Source organism: Battus philenor, unplaced genomic scaffold (assembly GCF_028537555.1).
Source record: "Battus philenor isolate CCGP_79_NKW_IND1 unplaced genomic scaffold, ilBatPhil1.0.hap1 SCAF_13, whole genome shotgun sequence".
In the NCBI taxonomy this organism is placed as follows: domain Eukaryota; kingdom Metazoa; phylum Arthropoda; class Insecta; order Lepidoptera; family Papilionidae; genus Battus; species Battus philenor.
Genome location: NW_027181675.1, coordinates 8,011,079 through 8,037,946, shown reverse-complemented (window position 1 = coordinate 8,037,946; position 26,868 = coordinate 8,011,079). Strand labels below are relative to the sequence as shown.

Genomic DNA, 26,868 nt, shown 5'->3' with positions numbered 1-26,868 from the left:
ACGCACAAGCTTGATGTATTTGAAGCTGACCCTGTTCTGAACATTCTGTTGACATTTTTATCACGTGCCACGCAATTATAATACATCACGCTTAAAGTATTAAAAGATTATGTGCAACTTTACCTTTGACGCCGGTTAAAATAATACTCAGATATTTTGGACTCAAATCGTAAAATATTTTTTTTAATGACATCATTGCCACAGAAAGATTAAATTTAACATAGAAATGCTTTTGACTATTTATGTTTTTGTTTTAAAATTACTTTCCGTTATGCGTGTCGGTACCGTGATTAAGTACCGCTATTGTTATTTGTGGATAAAAAATTATATTAACGTCGTAGTTATTTAAGTTGAAATTATTTTAATTGCTATGTAAGCATTTGCTTTGTTATACAATATCACATCTGCACTTATTGCTTTGTGACGTGAAATACTGTTATAATTAAGTCAATAATTTCAATAGCTACTGCGCTATCAAAGCAGAACGCAATAATTACATACCTGTTTACATGGAGAATGTGTAAAGTGACATATCAGTCCTTTAACGAATTCTCTAGTTACTAGTTAAATGAACTTACTACCGCGGTATGGACAATCTATAAACAAATTAGATCACTTAGATATAGAAAATCTGTTTTTGCTTCAACTTCGTCGAGTTAGTAAGTGTTTCTATAGCCAATCTATAGAAAAAAAATATATACAGTCTTTTAAAATGAGTTACCAGATTACAGAAATATCCCATAGCTATATTTTAAAAAAATCAAAAAGCGATTGTGTCCTAAGGCTAATGCCCTACGCTTTAAATAACTTGTATTCTATTATCTCTGCGTTTTCTATATCAAATACATGTTTTGTTCTAAAATAAAAATGTGTGTAAAGTTCTTGAGTTTCTTCCGCCTGTTCTTGTAGGATCTGAGGCGTATTATCCGAACAACTATTAGCCTTATCTAATTTCAAAAAAAAATTATCCATCGTATGTTGAATGAACATTAATTTTAATTTATAAGTAATATTTTTATTACTACTGGCACCCGTTTATCAAATATTATTATTAAACATAATGTTATGTAAACGAATTGAAATACGAAAAACACCTGTGATAAATCTACTAATAAACTAACACCTAAAATTTCTTCTTAAAATCTAACAGCAAGTACTTTCATGTTTTGAATTTAGGTAGGCCCTTTGCATATCAAGTTTATGTTTGACGTTAGTCTGTTAGCATAAACGGGACAGCCAATTACGCTCAATTCTCTTAAACGGGTACATGACTTTATCATATGATAATGCATAGTGGTACACACATGTTTATATTTAATTTTGTTGAAATTTTTAATACTGTGATATAAATGGTATTTTCTATGACACTTCCTTAACTATTGAACTGTTAGGTAGAAGTCGAACGATTGATCAAGATATAAAATGTTTTAAATAACATATTGATTATTACAGTCGACACGAAATTTAAAAATAAAAATTCGGTAAGTTGTAACTTAAAATTGATAGACAATAATATATCAATATGCCGATATGTAACCTTATTTAAAACAATTTTCAAATATAATTGGATCAAACATGAAGAAAACCAAAAATATATATACATTATTGCTTGTGATACGGTGACGCAGTTTCTTTTGTTTACTTTAATTTTTTGAGTTGCAGTGAATTTTGAAAAGTGAAAAAATTGCAGTGAAATCTAATCAATCTCATTATAGAGCTATCGTTGGTACATTGTAAAGATTATAAATAACATAAATCATGAATAATAGTATATAAAAGTCTATACGATGTGTTTTGATCCATATTGGCAATCATTTTATCAAACTATTTGTTATACTGAAGGTACTCTCTCATTTCGGGCTTGATTGGCAAGCTAACATTCTCTCAGCGGGCCATGAAAAAGGCTATGAATTTTTCTCCGGGAATGAGGAACCTGGTGGATCGTCAAATTAGAAAAACAGTGGGCAGACCACACAGGACGCATATCAGATATTACTGTAGCCTCGAGTTTCTGGGGTGGAGACCACGGACAGTCACGCAATGCAGGGCGTCCCACAAGGTAGATGACCTTGTTGAAGTCGACGGGAGAAGCTATATGCAGCTTCTAATCAGTCCTATTGGAAATCTATAGAGAAGGCCTATGATGCCAGCGGTGCTCGTTCTTCGGCTGAAATGATGATCAGAATTCGCTAAGTAGAACTTTCAATATATAAAATTTGTTCCTTCAATTGAAACAGACACTAGATAATGTTGGGATGTACATTTAAGTATTTACCAACAAATAGCGAACTTTACGCGGACTTAGTTAAAGAGTATCTATAGATAAACTAATAGAAAGATCTTCATATAAATTATAATCAATGATAATGCCTGCTTTTCGTAAGTACCTCACTCTATCTTTAGAAAGTCATAAACAGTTTGATTGACAGTGCATTTAACCACGACAGTTTAATCACTTAAGAGCTTGAAAGAAACGTGTGTCGTAAAGTTTTTTAAGCCTAATTCTATTTAGAAGCAATGGAGCGATAACGCCCGCCATCACGCATTTTCTTCCATTTAATCGTTATCAAAATGAGCGATTAGTGTCCCGCGCAGCGTAGGCGTACAAGGCTCGATTTTCAAAAGGCTCTCATTGTAACTATTAAGATAAGCTTTATGACACAAAGACCAGATAATTTGTTACATATATGAAGACACGACAATTCAGTTTTTTTTTTATTTCAATCGTATAATTGAAATCGTGAGTAATTTTAATAGCGTCGATATGACTTCGAAGTTGTTGAATGAGAATGTTAAAATAAAAAAAATATACCACCAGTTGATATTAGTACACTACCATGGTAATGAAAATAATATCCAATCTATAAAATTTATCTTAATGGGTTATGCTAATCGTAGTCACCGAGGAAGTTTGGCAGTGGGCGTGGCAACAACTAGTGCGCCCGATAGCCACCGGTGCCGAAAGAATTTCCGAAAATATTCTTCTGTAAAACATCATTCATATCCTTATGTGTTTGTATTGGTTATTTGTATTTCATCATTTGTGTAACATATTGAAAACCAGTTTTTAAATTTATTATTATTATTTTGTTAATTTTAGCAACTAAAGCAGGCCTTAATATGTTGTTATTACAAAAAACAAGTAGACTGTCTGTACAATTTATTTCGTTCTTATTAAAAATTCGTTCCTCAATCTTTCTTAGTGTTGGATAGATCTGTTTCACATTTGCGTCACGATTCGGACAATCTTCTGGCAGGTCTAACCCATAACATATAAGTACGAAACAGTCTAATAATCATACCTGAATAAAAAAAAAAAAAACAAATCAGTTTAATTAAAAAATAAATCAATCATTTAACTTACAAAAGTTAGCAAGTTACTCAAAAAACTAAAGAAAATAGATTTTTTTTAAACAACTGTCTTGAAAACCAAAAAACAATATTTTTTATCGTATCATCATTTCAGCAATAGGACGTCTATAGCTGGATGACACACGCCTACCCCATAAATTTTCAATAAGCGTTATCGGAAAGCCGTCTTTTTTTTATAATTTAATTATAAAATGGTCTATTTTTACCCAATTTCTAAATTATTCGAATAAGTCACTCAAGCTATTCAACGTTTTAGAATTTTCTTTAGTAACCAATTACTTGTAAAAACATACTTATCAAAGTGACTTAGTCATTTGTAGTTTGTAACCAATTAAACAACAAATAGGTACATGCCAGCGAAGACTACCGTTCATACGAGGTCTCCGCTTTGGAATTTATTACGTAATTTAAAATGCTAATAGCTTTCGTCTGGGAGGCAGCGATCTGATGAATAATGAAACATTCGATACGTATCTGATATTCCGCAATGATTTAAATTATTGTCTTCGTTAATAGGCTCATTTAATATTTAACACATTTGCTAGAATGGCAGACGCTCGAGTATTACCATATTCCACGAATGGCGATAAATGTTTAAATAGAGTTGTATATTACAAAGTTACTGTGAAATTACATAATCAAAATATCCAATATATTTATACAAAGATCTTTTATGATAGCTGACATTTAATGATCCTCTGGAAATATTTACAATATGCGGTACTCGAAATTTTATTTGATTATTATTATATCAATTCACATTTCATACCACAAAGTGTATAGTTACATTTAAAGTTACTCTATCGTAATAGACCCCGGAGCCGCGTACACATATTTAAATGGTTTATTTATTGAGAATTATTTGACGTGTATTGTATGTCAATTTTCTTGTATGTGGGCGATGCTCTATTATCGGACAATTGGCCAGTAGTAACCGCAGCGGCCAACCTCACACGATTACCTTATTATTCACATAATCACATGATGTATGTTTGTCCCGTCACATCGGTTGCAGCACTCTAAACGCTTATTACGTTTCATTTTATTGTCAGCGGCTTGAGATGCCCATTGTATTTTTCGTAGCTTTGTTTTGGGTACGCTCATTTATACTAACAAGCTTCGTTAGTTACGCTCTATTTGGAATGCCATTAAAGAGAATGAACTTTATGCGTCAAGATGTAATTATGTTGGAGTAATATTTCCATATACGTTGTAATTATTTTATTTCATCTTAAACTCTAAGTACGTTCGTGTTATATTTATTCGTCTGATATTTATTGTTTTTTTTTCTATATGAAACAAGAAAGTAAGTATATCTTGCATTACATTTTTCATGTATCTTTTTCAAAGAAAGTGTGTGAATCAAGATAATCCAACTCTAACCCTCCATTAGTGCGCAAGTTGTGTGGAAGCAGCAATCTGCAATCGTAGGTAGTAGTTAGTCCAGTCCGTTCGTATCTCTGTTTGGTCTCAGTGGCTGATTTATGTGCTTTTACTGAACGCAAACATTGTGAGCGGGCATCAAGGCGCGCTGCACTCGCCTCGGGCGTATGTCAACCGCTCCGTTCCAGATTATGCTCTAATCCCCTTTCTCTTCAGTAAGCCGCTTTCATAGCTTTGTAGCAATATAGCACCGACGCCCGTCAAGTGTGCCCTAAATCTGTTTCTATAGATCGCACGCATACACAAAATTTACTTTCTTAAAAAATAAGCAACTAATTTTCAGACTTCTCTCATTGTAATAATTTCTCTAGTCATAATATACAGACATTTATAGCTCATTGCTGTCATGACACTATCAAAATCAATTGCTTCGGAGATAATTTAGAAAGTGTTTTTCGAAAATTAGGACAACTTGATAAAAAAATAATAATTATTCACCATCTGACTCTTACTGCCAGACCTTACGACTGTAGTAGTAGTAGCATTGTTATAAAAAATATTTGACCTTTTTCCGTGTGATTATTTTATCCAGTTTTAAAGTTTTAGCTGAAAATTAATTAAACTTTCACTTCTACGAGAGAAACAAGTTATTGGCCAATAGATTTCCAATAGACAAAATAAATGTATGCTACATGTTTCGAAGTAATAACTTTATATAGAATGATTAGTATAGCTGTAAAAGGTTTAAAACTTTTTACTGACAAGTGAGATATCAGTTAACCCTTTTAAGCTCTGATACCTATAACCAATTACCATGTATCATCAAAGAGTTTATAGAATGTAAACAGTTGTTGAAAACAATAACTTGATGAAAAATAAAACTTATGTCAATGAAGCTGTTCAAAGTTCTTCACTTTGACGTTTTAGATTAACTAATCTTATAAGAATTACCGATGAAGATCTAACATGGTTTATATTTGAATCGCAGGACGCGTGGCTTCGCATCACTACTCGAGATTACTCGGTAAGCTTCTCTTTGATTCTTATACATTTTGCAAACCTACATCAAAGCTTAGGTGGATTTGCGGTATCTATTGTTATATGACAAAATATACCAAAATCCTGTAAACTAATGCAAACAGTTATTAATATAATCAAAGCAATTTATACAAACTACATCATGAAATCTTTTAAATAAAGTACCGCTATGTGCACTGTGTATTTAATTGCGAAATACTGTTAATATTTTACTGCATGTCTTACTTGGCCGAATCAAATACAATATTAAAATATCGTACATTACGTAACCTTACTCTTTGTCATGTATTATACTAAATTATCACCATATTCGTTTAAAAAAGCCGCATGTTTTCAGAAGTCGAATATAGAATTTTGAGACTAACTTGAAAAGAGAATCATAACAATAAGTCGGTAAGACGTGAAGCCTCATGAAGCCATACAACTTCGACCCAAATCTTTTCCACAGACCCTTCGTAAAGTTCAGATTAACCGTGTTTCAAGCAAAACTGCTTAACGTTGTATGATTTTATTTTTATTTCTTTACGTAAAAGGCTGTGGCAAGTTTAACATATATTTCAGTATTTATATTTGCTATTACATTTTAACGATATTTGGAAATAAGATCATGGGCACATGGATTTTTAAGTTCTTCTATTGTCAAGTTTTATACTTGTTTAAGAATCAAATACGTAATTATTTTCCTTTTCTTATATCTAGAGTTTTGTAAATTGAATTCTACACGAAATACGTGCGTACGTAAATTTTTCCTACCACACAGAAAACAGTATACCAATGAAAATATATTTTAAGAGTTTTCTTTTGAGAAACGAATTTGGTTCTTAAAGAGATCATAGTCGAAACGAAAAGGTTATTATGGCGTATCGTTCATAATATCATAGCAATTAATATACATTTCGTTTGTATAAATCAATTTTTAGTTGGGTAGTGAATTGTTCGAAGAGAAGGTTAGATAACGCCATTCCGTCAACTCAGATTGTTATATCTTGTTGTTACTTCCGGTAGAAAAATCAAGGGGATCAGGAATCCGTCTGCGAACATTGATTTTACTTTCAGACGTTTTACAAAGACAAATGTGCCTAAGTTTACAAAGCTTACTCGTAAGTCAAATTGAAATGTTCACGCCAATATTCAGTTTGTTTATAAACAGCTTTCAATCCGTCGTGTTAGTGCCACATGTGTTGCATGCATTACCGAAGTTTATTTTGAATTTAGTCTAATGTAATAGAAATAACACCAGATGTCACATTCGACATATATTCTTAAAATTTTGTTTATTTTAACCCTCGTTATAATAAAGTTTCCCTTAGCGGGTGTTATGTTGTTTTGTTTTGTCCCACTGCCGTTTCGCTCTGAAATCCCATGTTGTTTTATTTACAAAACAAACTGTGCTGTGAGGTTTTCCATTGAAATGGCTACGTCGGTTTTATATAACATAAATAAATAAAACATTGAAGCTTGTCGTCACTAATGGTACGATAAATATTGTTTATAATATTGTGTATAAATTTACCTACCCTTAATGTATTTACCAAATATCGAAGATTGTTCTCGAAATAACAACCGATAATTTGATGATTGGCTGAATATACAATCAACAGATCCGGGCAAACAAAAGACCTTGTAGGATAACTGCTATGCCTTTGTTATATTCGGAAAGATAGCCTTGTTACTTCATATGAACCTTTTTATACTTATATTTTGCTTTTTTAATTTATTTTCTACTAAAGCACAAAATTATTGTACTTTAATGTATAGAATGTGTTTAGATAAAAAATACGTTAGAACTATTTTTAAGCTAAATTTTTAAAACTGATAATTTATAGAATAACCCTCCCGAAGTTTTAGACCTGTTAGTGTTAGTCTCAACACAGTCGGAGACAAAGCCAAGTTTAGAAAAAAGTGTTTTAGGTAAATTTTTCTACTAAGTAGCAGAATTGATAAAAAATAGACGCGTTTTTCATTCGTACTTACCACATAACATCGTTAGATAATTGCAATTATGGTACTTCCGGAGTGCATCCGTGTGCCTCCAGCTACGGAACTTCAATTTCCTTTATAAAGCCGATTTTCCTTTTACCTTACTAGCAAAATAACGTATTTACTGAAATGAAAAATATGAAAAATCACTCGCATCAATTCTGCTTTATATTTACATTCTTTAACAAGTTGTTTTTCATACAAATATTTACAGGATTTGAGGTAAATAAAGTAGATATTTCGGGAAGCATAAATCAGATTAACGTTACTGTCTTCTGCCAAAAGAAGTGCAAAAAATGTTAATTATAAATCATTGATATGTAGTGCAGAAGTGTATCAGCTTATTTAAAGGACGGTCTAATTTTTTTTAGTTTAATTACTCACCGAGTCCGACGAAGTTGTAAAATCCAGGGAGCTAACAGCGCTCAACGCGAATCGAATATATGTTGAAGGCAACGGTAATCCAATAAATACTAAAAGAAGTGAGCGTATATATTTTCTTTCAAATTGACATTACATACGAGTATATTATTTTCTGTAAACATTGTCTTAACGTAATAATAGTTATTTAAAAACTTGGCATTCTTTAATTTTTATAAAAAATCCTACAAGTACTCTAGTATTTATATATTGAATGTACTAAAAATATAAGGTTATAAGTAACGTGCTATAAAAGCCATAAAAATGTTGTAAAATTTCCTTAACGCATTGATTATCGCATTTAAATGCAGATAAAATGGTATCACGATAACATCTTAAACATCATTAATATATTCATCTAACTGTCCGTGAATTCTTAAGATTGTTTGTAACTGTATACATGAATAAATTTTACGGTTCCAATAACTATCGCCGTAGGAATCACAATCACGCCATGTAATGATATTGTAGTATATATCAATGACGTAGTGTAGGCTTACATATTCCTGAAGAGTATATTATAATTAATTTACTTTATAAACATTAGAGGATTCAACCTTTAAAGTGAGTCATCACGAATTTGAAACTTAGTATAAATATTTGTTTGGTAAATAGAGTTGAGCTAAGAACGAATTTTATGAAATTATAATCACAAAGATGTCGAGGGTGCGTTTATTAAAAACCATATATTTTTATGCTATTGCTCTTGTAGGTATTAATAATTAGCCAAAATTATTATTGGCATGGTGAAAATTACTTAGAATGAATTTTATACAATTACGCCAGGTGGGCGACAGGTAGGAGTAACAAAAAATGTTCTAATAGTGTGATGTACTTATAACTTTGCATCTTTATAAAAAAAGAAAACGTTTCATTATTAATACTCTGTCGCTTAATAATAAATAACATTTCTTATTGCCTCTCTTGGCAAGTGTGTTGGCAATCGTAGCCAGACTTGTCTAATCAATGACACAACTATTTGTCGCTTAAATGCGGAGCTTTTATAGTTTTGGGTGCTACAAATGTTGTCGGGGGAAAAGATAACTTAATTGTTTTTTTTTTTCATTATATAAAACATACACAAGTGCATTGCAAATATCGATTGTGTTTAAACCAAAATATATCAGTTGCGGTAGTGATGACTCTCTGAGAGACAAATTGTGACGATCTGACATATACGCATATGAATATTAACAAGTATAAGAAAAAATAACAAGGTGTGCTAGAAATAACTTTAGCTAGGTTTCATAAAATAGTTACTATGTTGTTGATACGGTATTATAATACACTCCCGTAGAATTTGTCTTAATTGTCGAGTTATAACTTAAAGAAATATATTAAGATAATTGTAAAACCATTCTATTAAATTGCGAAGCATTTTAAAATGATCTTCATTTTTTATTTTTTTCCTTCTAAATCTGGCAACTTCTGTATTGGAAAACGCTAGAAGCAGACCGCTTTCAACCTGTCCTATTGGAAATTTAAGAAGGAGGGGCATGTGCAAAAGTAAATATCACAGGAAAAAAACTTGTCAATTCGATTTGTAAAAATATGATTCAGTGGAGTCAAACATTTGTTATTAAATAATCACATATGAATAATATAAATCTGTCACGGGATCGTGTATTAATCGCCGTATTTGGTGAATAAATTTACTTTTGTTTGAGTTTGCTTTCGCTACGGCGTTATTTATTCAGTAGGACGACCCGGGGCTAGGGTGGAGATACTCTCGCTGTTTACATAACATTTTCGTCCCACTCCTGCCGGCCGCCGCGACGACTTGGCGATATTTCCCTGATTCTAACGGAATTTATTAAACAAACAAAATGAGAAGCAGGAATAATACGTTCCGAATTTTTGGTTACATGCATGTTATATGTTGTCTTTTCACGTTGTTTATTCCTCAAAATACCGTGTTATTGGTTATCGATGTAAAAGCTGCAAACAGGGACAATTATGTAGCTCATTCGTCAATTAAAAAACTTTTTAACTTTAAGCTTTAGAAATTTTTACACGTAATTACAATTACCCTGTATGAAGTAATCACTTTTAAATATGTTACATATTTTTTCTGTAGGAATGCGACAAGCCAATAGTTTCTGGCAGTACAAAATCTGCAGGGAAAGATAGTAAACATATAAGTAGTAGTACAAATTTTTAAATCGCTTATTCTTCCTACATTACCATTACCTTATTTATTATCTCTGAAACCAGTGTTGTGGATAGTATGTTTTAACAGAAAATGAGTTCCTTCTTTTTAAGCTTTATCGCGTATAACCAAAAGCACATATTCGAATACGGTGTTTGAAGTCTGAATACTTACGTTTATGTTATAGTACAAAATAACCTATAGAAAATGTTGTACTTTTTTTTTGGTTATTGAAAACCCAGCTCTCCTGACCAATTTTTACTTTAAAAAAAGTTTAAACGCTATGTTAATTTATTGTTATCCCAGCAGCCACCTGTTACGTAATATTGTAAGAGAAACAGCCCTTATTCGCTTTACATTATAAGTTGTTACTTTGTATTAGCATTGTCCAGCACGGAGTCCAGCTGTGATTCGGATAACTCCAATTTTTACTCGTAACAATAAAGTTCGAAATATTTATCTTACACAAATGAACATTATTTTTCTTGTGGTTTGAGTAATTTGAAATTTCTTCAAAATACATGAACGTGTAACTAGTTTGGGACGATATCCATCACTTTATACGATAAACAATCGCTATTTGCGGGTCCTCCTATTTGTACCTTTTCGTGTGGAATTAATAAGACTCTTTATTGTAAACCCAAGTGTCTGAAAACCTGAGTGATTTGTGGATTCCAAGATATAACAATTCACTTTTATTGCCGATAAATTGTGTACATTTATAGAAGATAAAAAAGTAAAGAGTTCCATAAATATTTACGTTTATTTCATGAAGTTTTCTCACCCTTAACGTATTCTGTCTGGTATTGGCAAACGCAAATAAGAGCATCTACTAACAGTGAGTTATTTTATTGAAGCCAACGCTCCCACAGAGATGCAGCGATATACATACAATAAAACTGAACTAGACAAACAATCAATTCCCCAGACACGACGATGGGTGTAATATTAGAACACAATTTATAAAAAAATAACATAAAAATCTCTTAAAATACATTAGGTAAACTAGATATACTACACAAAAAAAGTTTTTCCTTTTAATTTTTTTTTTCAAGTACTGAGGATTATTCTTATGTTCTTAAATATATATATATATATATATATATATATATATATATATATATATATATATATATATATATACTATCTCTATAGCTTGTAAGAACAATAATCATATAATAAAGATTAAATATAAGATGCAAAACAGTTTTAAACTTCTTCTTACAAAGCGTCGTCGTCTCAGCATAAGTCGCCTTTTGTGAATTACTATAAAATAAGGATTACGTTGAAAATGTTAAGTGCTGAATTGGATTTAGAAATATTTTAAATATTACTTTGAACTGCCCTTAAACAATACCGGAATATTATCTGATTAATTATTATTAATCTTGATACAGAAAGTATGCGCTTCTAAACTCTTCTGACTCCAATCACAAAATACATATAAATCACACTATATTCATCTCACGAAATCGTCATTGCATATGTAAAAATAGCAATAAATAAATATGAAAATAAAATTACGGAAAAATTAAGAAACACATTCACCCTAATGAAACTAACGTTGAGCCATTAAAATAGTAATATATAAATAATTCAAGCAGGGGTTTGGCTTCGTTTTAAGAAATTTTCACATTAAATTTCATGAGGGGTTCATTTTTCCGGAGTCGCATGTCTGTGTTTGTTTTCACATTGCAAAAACGACAACTGACAAGAACAGGGAATTTGACCATTTTATTTGTTAGTTAATTTGATTACCATAAAATAATGATAATACACATGCATGGTGGATTAAATGTATCAAAGTTAAAGATGTACAAGTAATATATAATCGTTATTTTTATAACTTTTTAAACTTTATAAAACTTGTAGACATAATTATTTCAGATAAACAAAAATAAAATATATTTATTATTAACATAAACAACAAGCAATGAACAATTCTCGAATTATTCTGCCTTAAATATTTCAAGCGGCGAAAGAAGAAATCCTATTTCTTCATTTTGTGTCGTCGCCTTAGCCGCCGGGAATGCTGACGGGAGACCACTTCGTTCATTTTATTTTTACAACGTAAAGCAAAGTCTACGAGTTATGAAAGTTGATTTATATTTTAATGGTTTGCGTAAGGTTTCCAACTTGCAATTGTTTCGCTCGGACCGAAACGACTTCAAACGAATTCTATGTTGAGGGGTTAGTTAAGTGGATCACGCAATAGGCTATCAATCACAGGAGTATCAAAATTTGAGGTTGACACGAAGTAGATGTGAAAATGATTAATGCTTTCAAAATGGTTGTACAGTTTTAGGACATTTATAAACTGAAGTATATTTTTAATTAACTTTTGAACTTTAAAATTAATGTACCATTCAACTGACGCACCTTTAACTGAGACGACATTGAACTTTCATTGTTTCTTTTACTTTTTTAAATTCTATATTTTTAAACAAGGTTTGCAAACAATAAAGTAAAATTAGACAAAATAGCGATAAACACAAGGAAGACAGAGATGAACACTTTAAATAGATAAGCTTGTTATCTCTTTCTCAAGAATTCATAAAGTAAGTACTTCTTTTGAGAGCTATTGTCAGTGTACAGTCTAACGTAATGTGTCTTAATAATCATTTTATTTGTGTTTATTTGAAAGATTATCAATCTGATTATGATATATGTCAAATTAAGCTTTTCTGGTATTCTCAAGACGTATGTAAGTGCTCTCTGTAAATGACAGTAGATAATAATATAATAATTAATAAACAAATGGTTATTTAATGTTGTTGAACTAAATTTTATATGCAACCGTACCCTGTAATAGTGGATACATTTTTGTGAAAAATAAATGATTCGTTTAAAACTTGCTGCCAGCAGCTGACTTTGTAATATCAGAAGCAGTATCACGTTCAAATAGACAAAATAAATATATTTTTATGACAGTGTGATCAATTCATTTAGTGATTGCATGCCTTAATAATAATAAACAACAATTATTTACAATACTCTACTGTCAAGTGCAGTAATGTGTCTTTTGCAGTAATTATGTGATTATATTTTCATTCTACTATAATGAAATCCTAAAAAAATAACGGAGTACATTAATCCTACGTAGTTAATATATTATATAGTTCATTTTCATTTATTTAATTCATTTGTATTTTAAATTGCAGACTTAACAGTTGCAAAGTACCCACGTAGTAATTTATTACACAGCAGACGTGTGTAATGAAGTAAAGCTTGCTAATTCACGTACCCGCCTACTCCAAGAGAAAAACTAGGGACCTTCATTAGTTTAGTGACTTGCACTTGAAGTCGGTTGACAGTGAAGTACGTTAGGCTAATGGATTTAACATAAGTTAGGGGCTTGGATAATAGAGACTTGGATAAGGTAAATCAACTTATGAAAGCATAAAACGGAGACTCATTTTAACATTTTATATCTTTGGATATTATTAGTTTTTTTTTTCTATAGAGATTTCTTCCAATATATTAACCCAACGTTTATATATCGATGGAACCAATATAGTTTAGAGACTTGACATTTGTAGTAGAGGTGAACTCGTAAATTTCTTATAGAAAGGGCGTTTGTTAAATGTATATTTTCAAAATACAGTTATTATTACTGTAAAAGTTGGACGGAATATTTTTGGGCTTGTTAAATATCATCAAGAATAGATTTTATAACAAAAAATAGCGGCGTCGGCAGCAGGCAGCTCAATAATAAATTTTTATATACCTCTCTAAATTTTACTTCACGCGAAACGACCGAGGAACAGATCATTTATACGTATATACCAATTTTTTACTTTAATAGAAATATACCACAGAATCTAACAATAACCTATTACGCACATAATAAATATTTATATAGTTTAACATTAATAAGTGTGTTTATTACAATATTATCATTATCATCATAGAACAACACACTGAAATTTGTTATAAAATAATGCGTGCACAGAAAGTAAAGTAAATCTAAACAGTAAACAAACAGTATTGATGTTCCTTCGTAATTTATTTAACGTTTAAATTCCGAAAGGGTTTGCTTAATTTGATCATTATTCTCGTGAAATCCCGGTGCGTACTAAGAAATGACAAAAGGTGCTCTAATTCTGCCATAAATTTCCCTTTAGGCCGCCTCTTGCATACCATAATTACATTACTTTTCACTGTTTCTGGAAATACTATAAACAATTTTTATTCTCTGGACGATTTTTCAACTCCATAATGGATCGAATATTTTTATTTTTAATTCGATTATAAACAATTGATTATATTTAGAAACTTTTTCCATATAACGGCAAACCATGAGAGTAGTATTTATCACAGATCTCGACTCTTTCAATCTTCTTTTCTAATCTTACGTTTGAATATTTTCCTCTTCTAAATTAAAGAGACAGCAAACCGTTATATCTTTAAAGAGAAGATTCGAAACCTATTATAGCAAGAATTGCCATCTTTACACCCTATATAGTATCCTATGTGCATACATGTATTGTAAATAATTTTTCAACCATATCTTCCTATTTTAGCATAAATATTTAGATTAATTTATTTTTACGAAGAGTACTGTAATTATTACAGGGTTTCCCGTAATGAATGCATACCTCTATTCACTATCAAGACCTAAATAGAATTACAATCGGTGCCTAAATTGTAAAGTTCGTTAAAAAAAAACCTTTTTATTAACCTTACTGTACTTTTATGTACATCACGTTCTCAAATAAATGAAATTTCTTGCATTTTTGTTGTCATCTTAACCATAGATGAATAATTTACTGCATTTCGTAAAATCTCGAAGCTTACTTTACTACTACTTAATATATGTACAATCGTTTTATTTATTATTTTCTACTGTTCTTGCGTAGTGAACAGTAACAGTAAGTAACTTGTTTTCAGAAAAATCTAGATAAGAAGTCTTGTATTTAATATTATTGTTTAATAATAACATAGTACAGGCCTTACTTTAATTTAATTTTTTTTTTTTAATTATAAACGGTATAACTGTAGAATGAAATGACCAAGCATCACGTTTACCGAAACGCTTGAGTATTAACGTTTCTTAATCAATTAACCCAAATTCAATTAACCTTTGAAGTTCTTTCAAAGTTCAAAAGGCACCAAAATAAACTGATGAATTAAATTATTTACAAAGCGCAATGCTTGCCCACATTAAGCTGAGTGGATTCATTAGACTTGGTGACTTGCAGTGTAGAGCCGTATGTCACACGACACTCCCGTTTTACAACGTTGGCTGACCAACGCCCGAAGGTAAACAGACTTTGCAGGTATTTTTTTTTTCAGGGCGACAACATTACGCTAATTGTTTGATATTTCCTTTGTGCCCCTCCGTGCTTTTTTTACTTTATGCTTAATTAAAACGTCATCGGTATGAACGATAAACTAAAATACGTAGATTTTTAAGACATGAACATTTATTTTCTAAATAAATTGTATCGTCGTAATCGTTTTGAATTTTTTTCTTAATTTTTGTGTACAGATATTCATTAGTAGAAAATAATTAATTTGCATATATCTTGTTACTTGAAAAGAAATGTTCTACAATCCAACGCCTATTTACAATAAAACTTTTTTAAATCTATAAATATTAATTATTACAGTAAATAATTTATTAAGATAGCTGTTTTAGTACATAAAACTACGCTAGCGATTAAGTACTTAATATTTCAGTACAAAGTGAGAAAAAGTTTCGTTAAAGTGTGCCTAAAGGCACCTTCAGTGCCGTGACTAATGTGACACAGCCACCGGCACGTATCGTTTCGTAACGTATAAAAATAAACTTTTTATTGTATATTAATATTCTCTATCTGTTAAATGCGCGACCAGCGACCGCTTTATTATGGCAGAAATAATATACTAATGTCCGTCCTTTGTTTTCTGATTTATCACTCGAACGTTTATAACTGCCTGGTATGTGGAGTGAAGTGTGTTATCATTTATAGACTGATTAATGTCAAAGGTCACTAGATATTATCCATGTGAGCAGGTTCGGCCACTGATACGTCAATATCAGATTACGGGTATTTGTATTGATTGAATAATAGTTAAGATTCATAAACATCTGGTCAATTTTATATTCAACTATGATGCTTAGTTAGTGTACATATTAAAATTTTTGAGTTGCATTGGAAATCGACTAAGTCTTTATTTTGAGATCGATAAAAAATCTTTCCCGAATAATAAGATAAAATACCTTAATAGGAATGTTTTAGCTATTTTCCAATAATTAAATTTACTACTGACTAACAATTCATCATACTATAATAATTCTATCGTAACATTTTTGGTATCTATTCGTAAATGATTTAGATGACGTACGGCAATAAGACAAGGTATCTCACTTCCTGTGTCATTGACAAGCTCACAGTTGTTTAATCAGCCATGGAGAGGGGTATGTTCGAGATTTCTCTACGAGATCTCATCAGCGATAAGGATATTCGTAGATGAACCACAGTAATCGAAATAGCGGGTTGGCAAATTAAAAAGGCCGTGAGCAAGCAGCATATTGCGCAGAACAGATAGAACGGAGGCCTTAAGGTTATAGAGCAGACCACGAATCCCCAAGCGCAGCGCAGAACGTGCATCCTCAAGATGGATAGACTACCTTGTTCAGATCGCCGGAAGACTTTGGATTCAGGCCGCTTCATGCCGGTCCTATTGGAAATCTATGCGAGAAGCCTAAGTTCAGCAGTGAACGTCCTACCTTTGAAATAATGATGTACATCATCATCATGGCAACCGATAATGGGATCAAAAACTTTTTGCTGAATTGTCATAGCAATGTAAACCTATGAAGTCTTCAGTGTCTTGTTATTTAGCAGTTTAATTTAAATATGTAAATTTTATTAGGCATAATACAGGCTGAGGACTCTTGAATTGCAAATGAATGTGACATTACGTTTTATAGGCTAGTAGCCAATTCGCCGTGCCGTTTCCTTAAAGCTGACGGCAAATTTTCACTTAGAAATATCCCTAATTTTTGTAACTTTTTATGAATTACACTAACGAAATATCACCGTACATCTATCTATAAAAATCTAAGTAGCCTAAATTTGGTTATTATAACATTAAATTATGCATTTTTGTTTATTAATAGTCATAGTGCCATTCTGTAAAACATATTTTTTGTCATATTTGCACTGAATAATTTACAGTGTATGAAATATTGAGATGGTATGAAAATAGAACGTCATTTCCATCAAGACCTTTAAAAACCGATACAATATTCAAAATAAATAAACGATTGAGAAGAAACGATCTGATTGTAAACATAATGTATACCGTAACCATATGTTTAATTCTTTGTTCATCGATAAAATTTATTTTCGTTTTTTAAAGCTAACAAGCCAAGCAATCGAATTTATGGTGCATATATACAAAAACAAATATTCGGAATATGATGAAAATGTAAATTGAAAAACCTAGTTTTATGAATATTCTTATTTACGCGGCAAAAGCATTAAGATAAATTTAGTTTTATTTGATACATTAAATATCGAACGTCAGAAGTTGGCAACAGAGTAAAATTATAAAAAAGTATCATTACTTTCCTCGACAAAAATGATGAATGCTAAGTATACCCAACATATTATTGATTTTTGTCACCAATTCACGTATTTTAATAAATCTATTACATAAAGCAAATGATTTACGTTCTGGGTCTGCAGCTTCATTTAGCAACTGCAACTCTATTTTCGCATGGAAAATGAGCATAATTCGGAAGATAATTGTTACTAAGTAACAAGGACTAATACATAATTGGGAACCTAAATACTCATATGATACACCTATTATCATGTCAAATAAATCGATCTAAAATTTATTATACTTCCTAAGTTTAGGCATTGAACTAAATATAAATAAAATTCAAATGCCAAACTTATAATGTGGAGAGATATAAACATTTTATTTTGTAATTATTAATTTTATACTTCTTCAAAAGCATTTGAACAGACAAACATTATTTGAACTATTTTGGCCACTGTTTCTTTTATTTATGAGTAGGGGTGAGGGCCTCGTTCTGCATATATTTGCTTCTCTGAAGAAATCAATGGACCTTTTTTCCTAGAATCACACATGTTGTAGTAAAAACATGTGACTTAACAACAATTTAGAAAAAAATCATAAAGATTAAAATACTTTCAATAAATTAAAATGAAAACTGAACGAAGCTCGGTAAAACAAAAATATAGGCCCAACAGACAAGAATTCTTAATCCCTCATGGCGCTTGGATAGTCGGCGAAATATAAAAACAGTTGCCAACCTAGATTCTTCGTTAGTTAGTCGTTATTTTTTTTTCAAATAACATTCTCCGTTAATATTCTTAAAGAGTTATTATAGCTGGCAATTAAGATTGTTTATAATACATCAAGTATAAAAAAATTTAATGTATGTAAAAACCAAAAATTAAAAGATTAAAAATTTTTGACAAAAAGTCACCCATTCTGTATTCGCCGGAAAGAGTTAGTACCAGAAAAATGCACATCTTATTGTTTAGTTATGACGAGCTAAAGATATGTTTATGAGGAGGAAATTGTTAATATATATTTGTTGGTTTCACGGTTCGAACAGATTCACATGTATGTACATACTTGTTCTGGTTTTATTTTTATTTAACATGTTATTAAAAACTCTTGAGGAGATCGCAGATGCAAAAATAAATACCGTGGACCATAACATGGGCACATGGACAACATGGACTGCAAATTTAACTCTAGAATCATTGAAGAAATTTAACTCTAGAATGATTGAAGTAAATAAACAAGTAGTCATATAAGACCATAATGATATTTTTACAGGGCATAAATCTACAGAAATTTCTTTGCTATTGCTGAAATTCTCGTACCAATTTGTCTCTTAGATTACAAAAGGGCGATTGAATGAGTATTATTTATTTCGCAGACATAGAAAGATATTCCTTGTATATCAATACGCTAATTACCAATATAATAATTGTTTTCCGTGACAATTATATTAATTTGTATTAAATAATATATGGAACAAATACATTTGAAAACTTAGACAGTATTGGTTTCATGACAATGGTTGACAGTTCTAGCTCGTAAACTCCATAGCCCGTGAACTTGTTGGGACTAGAAGGAATCTTTCATATCTCAAATACATATGTGTTAAAGTTACAATTATGTTACAAAATCCTTCCTAAATACAATAAAAATGTGATTGCCAAAGTATTTGTGTCCTTATTGTGTCTATAAATATTACCACAGATATACAAAACTTAAAGAAGAAAGGTATCCATCCATAAAGCAACAATTTGTAACAACTTGAGCAATTATTAACTTTCATGTTTGATTAAATTAAATATTTTTACAAATGTACACTGTTAAGTACAAATAGTAAAATAACGATAAGCCATTTATTATAAATGTAAAGTTATAAATTCACAAGGATTTTTGAGTTCAAGCACCTTTGACTCAGCAGACATAATACTTTGACAGGGCGATTCGTCATGCTCTCTGTGATTAAAAAGCTATTCAACCTAATTTCTCATATAATACCGCCGACCGTATCAGATAAAGGTCTATAGAACCTATTAGAAGTGGTCACGTTTTTAATATTACTTATTTATTAACGGTTTATTCCTGTAATATATAATTTCTTCTTTAAATTATAAAACGAAGCGGCAACAGTCCAATAATTAAACCAAGGGAATCATAATATAAACGGATTCAACTTCGCCTTTAGTAATCTCATCTTTTATAATATTCTAGGCTTGAAATTTAAATGAACAGTTTTTTTTTATTTTTCATAACAATACAGCAAATTCTTAAATCAAGATGTTATTTCGTTTTTACTAAGGAAATATTACGTCTTTATAGGTTGACTTTTAAAATCGCTATTCCAGATGACAATCATAGAAAAAAAAATTTAAACGAGTAATTGTTTGAGTAAAAATATATGTAAGAATATTAACGTAAATAAAAGACAGAACATTCTATAAAAAATAATATGACCTATACGTTCTACAATGGGATAAATGGCTTCTGCAACTAGCTTTAGGGACAATCAGTCAATAGATGTCAATTGGCCGCACGTATTACGTGACGTCATGCGTCGTGTTCTGTGTTTTAATTTATAAGACGCACAAGCATTACATTTCAAATTATAACCTATAAAATTACACTTCACAATATTATCCTAAATATTTAAAAACTGTTTGAAATCATACATTAATAATTTAATCCAACTTTAAATCTAGACAATGTTTTTTCTTGATCTTGGTTTGAGTTTTCATCAAAATTGGCAGACACTAAGACTAAGTGCCATGGATAAACTACAAATAAGCTTATTCTTAACATTATTGTTATTACATAATTGTAAAAAGCACCCTAACACATTGTCAGCCCTATACTTCAAGGGACACATGTGTCTACACAAAAAATCAATTTTACTTGGCGAATTACAAACTAAACAAGAAGGGTGCATACATATTTGAAATATTTATCTTCTTGCTTGCGATTAATTCTTTTTCGCAATCAAACAGTTATGTTTAGCCCTTCAACGTTTCACATTCAAAACAAGCGATGACGTTGTAAATTAAGGCACGAGGTAATAATGATTAAAATAGAATAGAAACTTAAACATGATCAAATATTTGTAACTGGTTTTAGAAAACCTTTAAAAAAAGCAAAAAAAAATTGAACACTGTAATTGTGTATGTTGGTAATATATTATTAAAAACACGGTCAAAAATTGTATACACAATCTATTTCGTGTCACTAATAAGGTAGAATTCTAAATCAGTTTTTAAATGGTTTGTCCTAAATTGTTAAGCGAAATGATTACAAGATTTAGAATTTAAGAGCAATTGTAATAATTGACATTTACATCGCGATTGGTTTTGTTCATTTCGTATTAAACTTGAAAAACTTTCATGATTGATATTTGAAAAAATAACACCAATAAGCAGTCAATAACAGGAATTCATTGAAATTACGTTACCAATAAAAATGTTGCGTCATTTTTTCCCTTCAAATACCTAGCAGACAAAACTGTGGGGTGAGCAAAAGGGGAAAATAATGTGCTGATATCATCAGTCAAATAACGTCAAGAATAAATTTTGAAAATGTTGTCTTTTAATATTATTTTTCAATTCCAATTGTTCCAAATATATCAACAAAATAAAAAGTGTCCATTGTTTTATAAAGATTGTATTGCGTGAAAATAAATTTCGTAGGTACAATAACAATTTGTTGTCTTATTAGTTTACTAGTTTATATTAGATTGCATTAAAAAATAATTTACGTTATATATTTTTAATGTACTTATTTTAAATCTGAAGGGAATACATAATGTGTATACTAAAGCATATATACTGATACATCAAAAGGTAACGGCTATCAAATAAATCCCGGAGTATTACAAGGGCGGTCATAACAAATTATTGTACCAGCCAGACGGTCAACGAGCGCTTTACGAGGCGTTTCCCAGTGTTGATGATGATTTAGATGCAAGAAATATCGAGCGGAAATGAACAGATAAACCGCGGGAACGGCTCCGTTGCCATAGAAATGGACAGAGGGTAATACCGACTTTCACCCTTGTGACTACTTTCCGGACTCTTATCATGGTTATTGTAATAAATTGGTCTGAACTTAGATTGGTCTATGAATGCGTGCAGTAATTTAGAAAGCAAAATAGTGACTAAACATCAGAATAGTTACCACAGAAAAATCGTTTTTTTTTTTAATTTTACAGTGTACCATCATTACGAAAAGTCAGCTGGAATATAATTGTTAAATTCAATTTTTTACGTGTACGTGTTTCACCTAAGTAAAAATAAATGATCGATATAGCTAATCTTTAATTCAAAAATATAAATACACGCAGACGCGACAGATGACATATCGACGTCGGTTGCTATGTTGATCGTCGCTTACCGTACCCTTATCGTAATCTATGTTTTGAATTCAGTACACTTCGTCCATTGATATCGAATATATTTTAGAAAATGGATAAAAACATTTACATGTTTTTATGAAAGTCTTATACTACTGCGAACTGGCAATATATATAACAAAATAGAAAACTTTATACACTATGAAGTTAGAAGAAAATGTATACTTTTATAAGCTATATACATTTCGTAATTACGGCCTTAGTAATAGAAAAGTGTTGCCAAATCTTTCATTTTTAGGTCTAAGTAGTTGAGGCAACAATGTAAACACAGATACTATTATATCAATTGTAATAACATTCGTATAGGGGCTTAAGATATATTGTTATGGAGTACTATAACGATTTGATTATTACGTCTAAAACTATTTATTTCTGTACTTATTTATATATGATAATAAAGTATTGTCAATAATTTTATATTAGTATACATGTATATACATGAATATCACAATGGTCACTAACCCACCATCGCATCACTTGTTTTGTTAACCTTCCTTAATCGGTCACAGTCTTAATATTATCAAAACTAAATGACATTGCCTAAAATAAATTTGTTATTTTTTTTTACAGATACTACAAGAGGATGAGAGGATGAACCATGGAATCACACAGCGCGCCCCCGAGCCCCGACGACCCTGGGGAGGCGGTGTTTCACTCCCGAAGGGGTCGATATCCCCACCAACCATCACTACAGAGAACTTTTGCCAGTTGCCGAGAAAATTCTCGTCCACGGCCTCATCACAGACACGCATCATCCGAACCAGCTCGTCCCGATGACCGTGTACTCACTACAGCGGAAGTTCACGATTATCCTTCATCCGAATCTGGTATTGCTGCCGATTGCCCACACACGCATATGAGCAATAATGATGACAGCCCTTGTTACGACCGATCTGACTTCGAAGGCATTTCTTCCTATAGCCTAAGACGCACACCTGATTATCATCATGATTGTAAACATTTATCAGTAGAGTATAACCGGAGTTATACGCCAGACTGTAGCCACGGCCACAGTTCTGATTGTGATCGCGGTCATAGCCGAAGCCAAGCTTCGCACCGAGTTCACAGAAAACATAGACGAGATGAAGACGACGGTGCACAGTCTCTGGATGAACGCTGTGCTCGCGACCTGGATGAAATTCTTCCAGCGAGACTTGGAGCTATTAACTTATCTAGGGAACCCCCACCTCAGGCATGGAATAGGAATAATATAGCAGCTACCATGGAGCGATTTGAACCAGTTGATTATTCATATGCTTATTATGATCATCAACTGTCTATGCCATCTTCTTCCAGAAAAACTAATCGGCAGCGAGGGCGGGGTATACCAAGAGATCGCTCGGCACGCCATAATTACGTAACTAGATATGGAACTGAAGAAAATATATACGAAGAAATAACAGACGGATCCCGCAGTTGTCCTAAACACCGGTACGGACCTCGACAATCGCTAGTTTCCTTAGACAGAAGTGTAGTCGAAGAAGAAGTTCGGCGTGTTGAGTCAAGACATAAAAGAATTTTAGGCGAACTTAATCTTAGCGTAGAAGCTATGTTGATGCCAGAGTGTGAATCTCCAGATTCAGAAAGAGCCGAAGATAGAGATAATATTGAAGAATTAATGCGTGTTGGTCCCACTGACGAACTGCTTTCGCCTGCTAGTTGTAATCCACCAGATTTAGATAGCGGGTTCAGTGGTAGTAGCAGTGGAGCTAGTTACGTTGGCAGCTTGCGAAGAAAGCCTACAGGATCTGTTCCCCATTTACCGGCTGTTGCTTACGGAACTCGCGGTGTAGGTGTACGAATTTTAGGTGCAGATGATAGTACTTTGAGATGCCCTAGAGATGTTCCTTCACCGCGGAGTTCCAGCTGTGGTGACGCTAAAACGACTGGATTCTGGAACAAGAGAGCTTGGAAAAAAATATCAGGATTTTCGAGTTCCAATAGCATCAATAAAGCAGGATTAACAGGTATTTTTTTTCTTACTTAACTTTACAATCGGTTATTTTTCCACTGTAGTATTGTACATAGGAAATTCTGCATTTAGCTCCATTAATAAGAAAACGTAAACAAATTATACATTCCTTGTATAACTGTCATCACACACATGTATTCGTGACACAAATATTTTAGAAGCTTGATGCTTGACATGAATTGTTAGGATTTTTATGTTGTAGTTTCGTACAAACCCAGAGAGTTTCTTTAATTTGCCTATTTTCAATCGCCTTTAGGCGCTTTTCAATTGGACGCGCTTGCTTTGTTTGTTGATTTCTTTTATTTTGTTAACGGTGCGGCATTTTACATTACAGGTCTGCTCGTTAGGTACACTTTCCGGCGTAAGTCCGGCTCGCAGGGCTCTCAAACTAAGCGGCGCACTGAACCCGTCAAATGTGATGCGTGCCTCTCTCAACGATGTTAGCCGCACTATGGTAAGGGACCCCCAACACTTACATGCCTTAGTACGAATTTACAGTAATATTAACACCTGCTCCAGATACATCGACATTTTTGTTATTTTAAAGCGCGTCCATAGTGTTTATATTCACCTCGTGGTTGAATCCCTTATACCTTTATAATTCTAAACCACTTCTGAAACAGACAAGTTTATTAGAATATTTTTTTGTTTATGTTATCTTTTAATAATTTTGTTATTTTTAATGTACAAAATAATTTACGAAGTAAGAATAAACCTTGGTTACAGATGAAGGCTGTAGGCCAAGCAGAGCTAAATCCAGAACAGCTACTATACCATACAGGTTAATAATACTTTATTAAATATAATTCACATTCATATTGTGTTGTGTATTCATATTTTTTATTTCAATTTGTCATATTGAAAATGATTTTTATTAAAATGAATATCATTGTTCAGATTCATTTGAATAACTTGTAACTAAAATAGCAGTAAAACTTAAGTTACGTTTGTTACAGCTACTCAAACGGAAAATTGGTGGTGCCGTTGGATTCCCTAACCCAAAGTTGAGGAGGGGAATCACTTAATCTTCCCGAAAACTTACTTCCTCAAAAGACTCCTTAAAATGAAGAATGATGATCTCGGCACCTTTCATTGTTTTTAATCAGATTCAGAAAACATCAGACGCCTTAAATGTCTGATTATTCGAACATTCCAGTCGACTATACAACAACAGACAAGTGTCTCGAAAAATTCTCAGTGAGTCTTAAAGACAAACTGTTTTAGCTTGGCTAAAATAATTTACAGACTTGTGTACATATAGTGGTTTGTAAGGAGGCGAGTATACGTTGAAGTGATAGAAAAGCCTAACTAATATTTTGTAATATAACAACCGTTTCCTAGAAACAATAGCTATGTTGTTGTTATAGTTTTAGTAGATAATAGATACTTGAAAAGGCTGACACTGAATCTGATTTATACAAAGGGGAGAAATATACGAGGAACTTAACATATTATCATTTTGATATTACAACCTTCCTATAAATTGGGATAAGTTGCAGAGAACAGACTACATATACCACTTATATATAAAAATTAAAACACTGCCTGTTGGAGTAAAACAATTATGTAAATTTAGAAATTGATGGTCCATTCTACTTTTTTAAATGTAATTCATGTTTTAACAAGGTTATTTAGACAAAGTCATTGTTAACTCTTGCTTGTAGGTAATTGTACATTATGTAAATAATTTTGGCATAGTCGTAACGCAGTTTTATGTATATAATGAATTATAAAGGATAACACTCGTGAATACACAATTTGTAAATTTTGCTTTAACTAAAGTGTGCATAATTGGAAAAATAAATGTTCAGTGTTCACAGTAAATTTTTATGTAAGAAAGCTTAAAGTTTTATTTAGTGTCTTTTTTACACATTTTTAAAATAAAGGAGCTATGTCGTGAGTTACAGTTCATTCAATGTAAAATACTTAAAAGTTATATGACAAATATATAAACAATGAATAAAATGTAATATACGTCTTACAGTATTTAATATGACTTGACAAATATGAATTAATATCCCGAAAAACTGTTGTTCTAATATAAATATGTAATAAAATCTTACATTATTAAAATAACTAAACTGTTTTTACAGTTTAAGTTGTGAGAACATCATTTCTTTTACTATGTATATGTCAGCCGCCATCTTTAACTGCAAATGTAAGTTAAACTTGTTTGATTTAGTCAGCGAGATTATTTTGTACGTATTGTTCTAAGCTACTCGACTGATAAACATAGAATAATCAATGTTATAACTTTTGTCTGTAAACTTAGTGATCGTGTTCAAGTCAAAAGAGATTTATATTAAATAAACAACAAAAATGAAATAGTTCTCTTTATTTTATCTTATCATTAAAACTTAAAACACCACCCTATTTATTTCCAACTGCATGCAAGATGATTGATGTAAAAGATTTAAAGAGGTAAATGTATAAATAAACAGCTTTTCAGTCAGCAAAAGGCTTCAAAGCTTTTAGATATGTATCCAATCACCCTGCAGAAATTGCACATTTTAAAAAATTACATTTTTTATTGGAATGCGTCAAGCTATTAACTTTTGGTATATTCAATAACAAAATCAGCAGAGCAAATGGTCGACGTCGTTTCAGCTCATAGACGCCCAC

The 26,868-nt window shown here is 31.6% G+C and overlaps 1 protein-coding gene across 4 annotated transcripts in view; it reads left to right on the top strand.

Moving 5' to 3' along the window:
* The window catches only part of LOC137933143 (uncharacterized), a 76,815-nt gene extending 50,294 nt beyond the window's left edge, over window positions 1–26,521 (top strand). The window contains exons 2-6 of one of the 4 annotated variants that reach the window (XR_011109118.1): window positions 5,744–5,779; window positions 22,845–24,241; window positions 24,581–24,700; window positions 24,973–25,027; window positions 25,203–25,233. Coding sequence is in view for 1 of the 4 variants with exons in the window: in XM_068776949.1 (XP_068633050.1) it covers window positions 22,873–24,241; window positions 24,973–25,027; window positions 25,203–25,254 (1,476 nt within the window). In the remaining 3 variants the exon portion in view is untranslated. Of the gene's footprint in view, window positions 1–5,743; window positions 5,780–15,522; window positions 15,605–22,844; window positions 24,242–24,580; window positions 24,701–24,972; window positions 25,028–25,202 lie in introns of those variants that run through there. The other 3 variants (XR_011109120.1, XR_011109119.1, XM_068776949.1) reach the window with 3 other exon arrangements.
* Window positions 26,522–26,868: the final 347 nt, after the last annotated feature.